This window comes from Somniosus microcephalus, chromosome 30 (genome assembly GCF_052327205.1).
Source record: "Somniosus microcephalus isolate GS21.2 chromosome 30, FLI_Smic_1.0, whole genome shotgun sequence".
Classification (NCBI taxonomy): domain Eukaryota; kingdom Metazoa; phylum Chordata; class Chondrichthyes; order Squaliformes; family Somniosidae; genus Somniosus; species Somniosus microcephalus.
In genome coordinates this window covers 33,953,206-33,963,432 of record NC_141016.1, presented here as the reverse complement: position 1 = coordinate 33,963,432, position 10,227 = coordinate 33,953,206, and the positions used below count along the sequence as shown (strand labels likewise).

At 44.9% G+C, this 10,227-nt stretch overlaps 1 protein-coding gene across 1 annotated transcript in view; it reads left to right on the top strand.

Moving 5' to 3' along the window:
* Positions 1 to 807: 807 nt before the first annotated feature.
* Positions 808 to 10,227, top strand: part of LOC147098119 (scavenger receptor cysteine-rich domain-containing protein DMBT1-like) — a 271,073-nt gene continuing 261,653 nt past the window's right edge. The window contains exons 1-6 of the mRNA XM_085970825.1: positions 808 to 823; positions 1,657 to 1,971; positions 2,880 to 3,194; positions 5,849 to 6,166; positions 6,250 to 6,327; positions 6,416 to 6,733. Coding sequence (XP_085826951.1) covers positions 808 to 823; positions 1,657 to 1,971; positions 2,880 to 3,194; positions 5,849 to 6,166; positions 6,250 to 6,327; positions 6,416 to 6,733 — 1,360 coding nt within the window. The remainder of the gene's footprint in view (positions 824 to 1,656; positions 1,972 to 2,879; positions 3,195 to 5,848; positions 6,167 to 6,249; positions 6,328 to 6,415; positions 6,734 to 10,227) is intronic.

Sequence of the window (10,227 nt, the reverse complement as noted above, 5' to 3'; positions counted from 1 at the left end):
ACTGAATGAAATCAGTATTTGTAGGGAAATGGTATTAGGGAAATTGATGTGATTGAAGGCCGATAAATCCCCAGGGCTGATAATCTACATCCTAGGGTAATTAAGGAAGTAGCCCAGAAATAGTAGATGCATTGCTGATCATCTTCCAAAATTCTATAGACTCTGGCACAGTTCCTGAAGATTGGAGGGTAGCTAATGTAACCCCACTATTTAATAAAGGTGGTAGAGCGAAAACCGAGAATTATAGACCAGTAAGCCTGACATCAGTAGTGCGCAAAATGCTCGAGTCCATTATAAAAGATGTAATAGCAGAGCACTTGGTAAACAGTGACAGGACTGGACAAAGTCAACATGGATTTACAAAAGGTAAATCGTGCTTGACTAATCTACTGGAATTTTTTTGAGGATATAACTGGTAGAATAGATAAGGGAGAACCAGTGGATGTGGTGTATTGGAGTTTCAGCAGGCTTTCGATAAGGACCTGCATAAGAGGTTAACGTGTAAAGTTAAAGCACATGGGATTGGGGGTAAGTTTCTGACATGGATAGAGAACTGGTTGGCAGACAGGAAGCAAAGAGTTGGAATAAATGGGTCTTTTTCTGAGTGGCAGGCAGTGACTAGTCGGGTACCGCAGGGATCGGTGCTAGGACCCCAGCTAATCACAATATATATTCATGATCTAGACGAGGGAACTAGATGTAATATCTCCAAGTTTGCAGACGACACATAGCTGGGTGGGCGTGTGTCCTGTGAGGAGGATGCCGAGAAACTCCAGTATGATTTGGATAAGTTGAGTTATTGGGGAGATGCATGGCAGATGCAGTATAATGTGGATAAATGCGAGGTTGTCCACTTTGGTGGCAAAAACAGGAAGGCAGATTATTATCTGAACAACAATAGATTGGGAGAAGGGGAAGTGCAACGAGACCTGGGTGTCCTTGTGCACCAGTCGCTGAAGGTAAGCATGCAGGTGCAGCAGGCGGTTAAGAAGGCAAATGGTATGTTGGCCTTCATAGCGAGAGGATTCGAGAACAGGAGCAAGGATGTCTTGCTGCAGTTGTACAGGGCCTTGGTGAGGCCACACCTTGAGTATTGTGTGCAGTTTTGGTCGCCTTATCTGAGGAAGGATGTTCTTGCCATGGAGGGAGAGCAATGAAGATACACCAGACTGATACCTGGGATGACAGGAATGACGTATCAGGAGAGATTGTGTCGATTGGGCTTATATTCGCTGGAGTTCAGAAGAATTAGAGGGGATATCATTGAAAATTACAAAATTCTAACAGGACTAGACAGACTAGATGCAGGAAGGATGTTCCCAATGGCGGGGGTGTCCAGAACCAGGGGTCACAGTCTAAGGATAAGGGATAAGCCATTTAGGACAGAGATGAGGAGCAATTTCTTCACCCAGAGAGTGGTGAACCTGTGGAATTCTCTACTACTAGAAAAGGTAGTTGAGGCCAATTCACTAAATATATTCAAGAAGGATTTAGATATATTTTTAAGGCTAAAGGGATCAAGGGCTATGGGGAGAAAGCAGAGACAGGATACTGAGTTTGGATGATCAGCCATGATGTCATTGAATGGCCTACTCCTGCTCCTATCTTCTACGTTTCTATGTTTCTGTGTTGCTCTCAATGTGTTTCTTTTTGTAGATGAAGGTTGGCCGCCGAGACTGACTAATGGGGGAAGCCGCTGTGACGGGCGAGTGGAGATTTACTACAACGGCAGCTGGGGGAGAGTGCGGGACAACCTCTGGGACCTAAACGATGCCAATGTGGTCTGCAGACAGCTGGGCTGCGGCTCTGCGATAGCCGCTTATAACTCTTCAAAGTACGGAGAGAGTGAAGGGCCCGTGTGGGTGAATGATGTCCAGTGTGAAGGAAACGAGTCTCGGCTCCGGAACTGCAGCTCATTCACATTGAATCCATCTCTCAATGAGAGCATCGGCGTAGGGGTCCTGTGTTCAGGTGAACAAATGGTTCAATTTTACAGAACCATCAAGGGGAATATCTAATCTGCTGAGAAAAGTGGTAATATTGGTCACTTGTTCCTCGGTGTCTCTACACCAGTTATTTAACTCAGTGGGTGAGAGCAAAGCGAGAGGACACGGGCTGAAGGGAGAAAGATCAACAACGATAAGTTGCATTGATTTGCTCCTTTAACAAAGACAAACGTCGCAAGGCGTTTCCCAAGAGCGCAATCAGACTGGAAACTGACACAGAGCCCAACAAGGAGATTTTAGAAAGGGTGTCTAAAAGCTTGGTCAGAGGGTAGATTTCAAGAGGGCGGCTTAAAGGTGGACAGGCTGAGATGTTTAGGGACGGATCACGTGGTTGCAAATCAGCTCCATTGTGCAGCATATCAGTGTAGACAGATGAGCTGGAGTTATACTGGGGTAGGTTTCAGTGTACTGTGTATAAACGAAATGAACATGGGCTAAACATAAATGAAGTAGGAGATGAGAGTAAATGTCAAGCAAGGTAATGAATACGGGTGACAAAACCTAACAAGGAGCAGATACAACTATAGAACATGAGCATAAAATGACTGTTAAAAATAGAGGAAGTGAAACGATTAGTAAAAACACGTTCAATTGCCTGAACAACAATGTGCACAAGATTCGAAAAAAATGAGGGAACTGGAGACAATGAATCCCAGCAGCCAGAGGTAGCAGGAATATCTTAAACATTTCTCTGCTGTGCATTCTATATAATATGGAAGAGTAGACAGATGTTCAGTTGTATAGTTTCATTTATCTGTCACAGCCGCTTTAAAAGGTCAGAATTTTTCGGCTGGAGAGGATACAATGGGTTGGATTGAGTGATGAGGTTCATGTGTATTGGAAGTATAATCCTCCTGTATTGTTCTCCAACAGGTCACGTGCAGTTAAGGCTGTCCGCCGGTGGAAGCCCATGTGCTGGGCGAGTGGAGGTTTATTACAATGGGACCTGGGGTTCAGTTTGTGATGATTCCTGGGACCTGGCCGACGCTAACGTGGTTTGCAAACAGCTGGGTTGTGGAAATGCATTGGACGTGGAACTTCCTGCTGCTTGTGGACCAGGCTCAGGCCCAGTTTGGTTGGATGAACTGAACTGTTCGGGTGACGAATCTTTTCTGTGGGAATGTCCCTCAGCACCGTGGGGTAACCACGACTGTGCTCATAAAGAAGATGTAAGGATGATGTGTTCAGGTAAGGGCGCTTTCAACCTGCTCATTTTCTGCAGTGTTATTAGCAATGCTTCAGACAGGAGATATTACAGAGAATGACATAGAACATAAGAAGTAGGAGCAGGACTAGGCCATACGGCCCCTCGGGCCTGCTCCTCCATTCAATAGGATCATGGCTGATCCGAACCTAGACTCACGTCCACTTCCCTGCCCACTCCCCATAACCGTTAATACCCTTATCAGCTAGGAAACTGTCTATCTCCGTTTCAAATTTATTTAATGTCGCAGCTTCCACAGCTCTCTGAGGTAGCAAATTCCATAGATTTACTACCCTCTGAGTGAAGAAGTTTCTCCTCATCTCAGTTTTGAAACAGCAGCCCCTTATTCTAAGATTATGCCCCCTAGTTCTCGTCTCACCCATCAGTGGAAACATCCTCCCCGCATCCACCTGTTCAATCCCCCTCAGAATCTTATATGTTTCAATAAGATCACCTCTCATTCTTCTAAACTCCAATGAGTATAGGCCCAATCTGCTCAACCTTTCGTCATACATCAACTACTTCATCCCAGGAATCAACCTAGTGAACCTTCTCTGCACTGCCTCCAATGCAAGTATATCCTTCCTTAAATATGGAGACCAAAACTGTACGCAGTACTCCAGGTGCGGTCTCACCAGTGCCCTGTAAAGTTGCATCAAAACTTCCCTACTTTTATGCTCCATACCCCTTGCAAAAAAGATCAACATTCCATTTGTCTTCCTAGTTACTTGCTATACCTGCATGCTAACCTGTTGTGTTTCATGTACTCGGACCCCAAGATCCCTTTGTACCGCAGCATTTTGTAGTCTCACTGCATTTAAATAATAACTTGATTTTTCATTCTTCGTTCCAAAGTGGATAACCTCACATTTTCCCACCTTATACCCCATCTGCCAATGTTTTGCCCACTCACTTAACCTCTCTATCTCCCTTTGCAGTCTCTTTGTGTCCTCCTCACAACTTGCTAACCCACCTATCTTTGTATCATCAGAAAACCAACAGTACACTCGGTCCCTTCATCCAAGTCATTAATATAAATTGTGAATAATTGAGGCTCCAGCACTGATCCCTGTAGCACCCCACTAGTTACGGATTGCCAACTGCAAAATTAGCCATTTATCCTGACACTCTGTTTTCTGTTAGTTAGCCAATCCTCTATCCTTGCCAATATATTACCCCCAGCCCCGTGCGCTCGTATTTTGTGCTGTAACCTTTTATGTGGCAACTTATCGAATGCCTTCTCGAAATCCAAATACATTACATCTACTGGTTTCCCCTTATCCACCCTGTTTGTTCCATCCTCAAAGAACTCTAAACGTTTGTCAAACACGATTTGCCTTTCATAAATCCATGTTGACCCTGCTTGATTGTCTTATGATTTTCTAAATGTCCTGCTATTAACTCAATAATAGATTCCAGCATTTTCCCAACGACAGATGTTAGGCGAACTGGCCTATAGCTTCCTGCTTTCTGTCTCCCACCTTTCTTGAATAATGAAACATTTGCAGTTTTCCAATTCGCTGGGACCTCTCCAGAATCCAGGGAATTTTGGCACATTACAAACAATGCATCTGCTATCTCTGCAGCCACTTCTTTTAAGCCCCTAGAATACAGGCCATCAGGTCCAGGGGATTGTCGGCCTTTAGCCCCATTAGTTTGCCTAGTACTTTTTCTCTAGTGATAGAGATTGATTTACGTTCCTCCATCCCTATAGCCCCTTGATAATCTATTATCATTGGGGTGTTTTTAGTGTCTTCTACCGTGAAAACTCATCCAAAATAATTATTTAGAGTCTCTACCATTTCTCTATTTCTCATTATTAATTCCCCAGTCTCATCCTCTTAGGGACCAATGTTTATTTTAATTACTCTTTTCCTTTTTATATACCTGTAGATGCTCTTACTGTGTTTTTATATTATTTGCTAGTTTACTCTCATATTTTATCTTCTCCCTTCTTCCAAGGATAATGTGGCCTATGTCTTCCTCGTACCAAAATGCACCACCTCATAGTTACCTATATTAAAATTAATTTGCCAATAAAATGCCCATTCTGCCCGTTTATTAATTCTTCTTGTATTTTGTCGCAGTCCTCCTCAGTATTAACCATACCTCCTAATTTGCTGCCACCTGTAAACTTTAAAATTCTACTTCCGATTCCCAAGTGCAAATTGTTAATGCAAATGATGAGCAGCAGTGGCCCCAACACCGGTCCCTGTGGAAGACCACGTCCCACCTTCCACCAGTCTGAGTAACGACCTTTAACCCCTACTCTCTGTTTTCTGTTTGGTATCCAGCTAGCTATCCATTCTGCTACTTCTCCACTGACTCCACATGCTCTGGCCTTAGTCATGATTCTACAATGTGGTACATTATCGAATGCCTTTAGAAAATCCACGCATATTACACCACCTGCTTTAGTCTCGTCTACTCTTTCTGTAAATTCTTCAAATAATTCAATAACATTGGTCAAGTATGACCTTTCATTTTGACATCCGTGTTCACTCTTCTTTCTTATGTGTTTGGAATGTAGATGTATTTCTGAAATAATTACCAACACCGGTGCAACATGTGTTGTGCAGTATGAACCCAAAGCGGGTTATCAATCGAACCACCTGGATATTTCTTGTTTCATTGACAGAGCACAAAGAGATGCGGCTGGTGAAAGGACAGCATCGCTGTGAGGGAAGAGTGGAAGTGTTCTACAATGGGACCTGGGGAACAGTGTGCTCGGATAAACTGGATCGACATGATGCAGAAGTGATCTGTAAACAGTTACAGTGCGGCCCCCTCATATCTATTGAGTATAACATTCGGTCATTCGGAGCGGGATCCGGACCCATTTGGCTCGATGAGATGGAATGTAAATCACACGAGTCGACCCTTTGGCAGTGTCAGTCAGACCCTTGGGGCGAACACAACTGTCATCACGGGGAGGATGCGGGTGTTGTTTGTTCAGGTAACACAAGGAAACTCTCAATGTGCGGGTGTCATTTCAAACATTGCTGTCCAATACAGTCAGCATATTTCTCTTCTCAACAGAAGCCAAAGTGCCGGAGAGATCCCACAGTTCAAGGGTCTGTGTTCGAGAACCTCGTGCTAAACATGAACATTCACCAGGTGCTTCCTCCTCTTCGTTATACAAACTATCTGACTTGTATTCCAGGCTTCTACTAAATAAATAACAATAAATGATTCTCTTTGATAGACTCGGGACAACTGTTGCGCCTGGTTGGAGGCAACACCAACTGCACCGGGAGAGTGGAAATATTGTCCAATAACAGCTGGGGCACGGTGTGTGATGACTCCTGGGACATGGCCGATGCCAATGTTGTCTGCAGACAGCTGGGTTGCGGCCCCGCTCTATTGGCCGCAGGAGGGGCCGTAATTGCCCAGGGTGCCGGTCTTATCTGGCTGGATGAGGTGAAGTGCACCGGAAGTGAATCCTTTCTGTGCGACTGTCGTTCCTCACCGCCAGGTCAACATGACTGTGATCACAAGGAAGATGCCAGTGTGATTTGTTCTGGTAACATGCCTCATGGATTTCAGAAATTTAAAACAACGTTTATATTTTTAATGTAAAATCCTAATGTTTGAAGTTGATGAAATGTTTGTACAATATATTCCACAGGACTCGATTTGCCTCCTACTGCTTCTCCGTCCACACCTGCAGGTACTTTCCATCAATAGTACTATTATTAGTGGTATTGGTGTTTTTATCATGTTCTTTGTTTTGTTAATTTCTGAAGATAACGTGAGCGCTTTCAAATTGACTGGAACATTTTTAAAATATAAGGCGGACTGTGTCTGTTAAATCTTTCTGCAATCTTGTGATTAGGACAGGGAGGTAAAACCACCTCCATCCCTGTTGCCACCTGCATAACCCTCGGGGTACTTCTAATCTGTGAGCTGATCGCACTGATGGCGGTAATACAGAGAAAGGCAACAAGAAGAGGTGAGGCAGAAATCTTACCGCTGAACTAACGCTTGATCTCCGATCGCTTCATATCCTGGCGAGTCTCCAGTTAATTGCACTTTTACATACGACGGATATTGGCTCCCGGTTAAGCAGCGCCTTGATTTCAAAATTCTTATCCTTGTTTTCAAATTCCTCGATGGCCTCACCCGTTCTCTGTAATCTCTATTTATTGATTGGTCTGTTATTCTTCCTTTATCCATTGGGTATCCGTTCCACCCCTTCAGTTTCTGGGTCCGGATGCCCAATCTCGAACTCTTTGACAGGGTTCTCCACCTTTTTGAGAAGTGACAGTTTTATAGGACTTTCTGCATTCTCCGGTGATTACTCTACCTCCCAACACAACATTTCCACACATATCTCACCCACCCAACACACTCCTGCTCCGTGTACACAGCAAGGCTCCTCTCACACTGACAGGACATGCCAAAGAACCATCAGCTCCTCACTTGTGCTTCCAAACTGATGCTCTCTGCAGAGATCAGTCAACTTCACCCAGCTTCTCTTCAGCTGAACTCCCCGTGTGGCCCCGTAACCGAGCGACCAACTGGAGTTCATTTCTCCTGATACCCCCTCATCCCATCTTCCCGAGGTCAATACAACTGGCCGCAGTCTGCTGGAGGTGAACATGTGTCTGCACAGAGACACAGACACACACAGGGAATCACACACACAACTAAACTCCTCCACATTCACGCTAACTGATTCTGACCCTTGACTATCACTATATCTGTTATTTGGATTTATTTGCAGATGAATTCCTGTGAAACGCGCGTTGAGTGAATCAAAATGTTAATCTCCCCGCCCTCGCTCCAACAGGTGCTGTCACTCACGGCAGGGAGTCACCTGCTGGTTTGTACCAAGAAATTTATGAAGAGATTGAGAATATTCCACCCGGCGAGGATTCCGCTCAGACCCAGGGTTCAGGTCTGTATTTTCCGTTTGATACCGAATCTTCACTGGAGAAGTGTCACCTCCCCTTAAATACCCCTTTTAATGGTCAATGTACTGACTGGACACGATGAGCAGTCCACTCACTGCCCCCATGTGAAGGAGTCCTATCACAGTGACAGTGTCTCTGTGTCCGTGTGTATAGTGAGAGCAGCAATGGTTTGGGGAAGATTCCCACTGGTCGGTATTTGTCAAAGAACGGGTTTACGGGTTGTTTGTAAATAGCGAGCAGAGACGCTGTTTCCATTTCCCACCGGCTCCACACGGACTCCCTCAGATATCTGAGCCCAGGACTAATAAACCCATCGGCTGATTGTATTCTTTATTTTATATTCACTCAAACATCACCCGAAGTCAGAGATCGATACAAAAGTATGGAGGTTATGCCTTAGTAATACAGGGCATTGGTGAGATCACATCTGGAGTACTGTGTACAGTATTGGTCTCCTTATTTAAGGAAGGATGTAAATGCGTTGGAAGCAGTTCAGAGAAGGTTTATTAGACTGATACCTGGAATGGGCGGGTTGTCTTATGAGGAAAGCTTGGACAGGCTAGGCTTGTATCCACTGGAGTTTAGAAGAGTAAGAGCTGACTTGATTGAAACCTATCTATATATATATAGGACCAGGACTGCTGCTCCCCACGGGTAAGTACGCATGGGGTACGCACATGTAGGCCCAACGAAAGGGCCGGTTTCGTGCATGCACTGCACATGCGTGGGAAACCGGAACTTCCGTTCCCTTAAAGGAAGGGGTTCACGGGTCGAACGCAAGTGCTGGAGTGGCAGCACGTATGCTGTGAACTTCCTTCTTTTTTGCAGGTTTCTCCGGGAGGGTAAGTCTCCAGGAGCTACCCTTTTCCAAAGCAGTCGCAAGGCCTGCTTTTAACAAGGTAAGTGGTGAATTAAGTAAGATTAAAACATTTTTCCACAGGTTTATTATTTTTAAATACTTTAAAGAAAGGTAAGTTTATTTTTAGCCCCGTTAGAAACCGTAATTAATTTTTTCAAAAAATTGAATTCTTGTTTTGGTCCAGACATTCGTGTCGGGGGGCTTCCCGCGGGTGTAAGCCCCCGACCTGCACTTAGCTTGCGTGCCGGCCATTGAGCTGTAGGACCCCGTGGGATTCCGATCCGGGGCCTGGTCCAGCTGCTGGCGCGCAGTGCTTGCGTATCCCAGGGGCGCAGTTAGTTTGATGCATCACCTGGGATCACGTGGACCATGGGCAGCCAATCAGAGCAGGGATTGCTCCATTCATAAGTCTTGACAGGAAGTGCTGTCAAGACTTATAAATACTACGGCCCCAAAATAGCACTAAACCTTCAAATAAATTTTTAAAAACTATCACATTTTTTAAATAAACTAAACTACATGAAATAACTATTCTAAACAATAACTTAAATTTTTGAAAAAAATTATTTTATCTTCTAACGGGGCTAAAAATAAACTTACCGTGCTTTAAAGTATTTAAAAATAATAAACCTGTGGAAAAAATGTTCTAAATTTAATTAATTCACCACTTACCTTGTAAAAAGCAGGCCTTATGCCTGCTTTTTACATTTCTAAATTCTGCAGACATACCCTCACAGAAAAAACGGTAAAAAGAAAGCTAAGTTTGATGCGCACGCGCAGCTTCTCCATGCACGCATTCGACCTCTGAACCTCTGCATTCAGAGGAACGGAAGTGGTGGTTTCCCATGCATGCGCAGTGCATTGGGAGTTTGGTCTCCAGATTAGCAGACATCGCGGAGGCGGAGCAGCGAGGCGAGGCCCAGTCGAGGCAGCCGGGAGCAGCAGCGGGTGTTGAGTCGAGTTGGAGCAGCAAGGCGAGGCAGCCGGGAGCAGCAGTGGGTGTTGAGTCGAGTTGGAGCAGCGAGGCGAGGCCCAGTCGAGGCAGCCGGGAGCAGCAGCGGGTGTTGAGTCGAGTTGGAGCAGTGAGGCGAGGCAGCCTAAACAGGCTCAACAGGCAACATTCCAAAGGGAGGTCAGAATTCAAAAGTGACATCACAGCCAAGCTGGTAGGTGATTGGCTGGTTGGTGAGTACTTTTCCTTCCCTTTGAAAACCTTTATAAGTTGGTAAGTTCAATTAAATA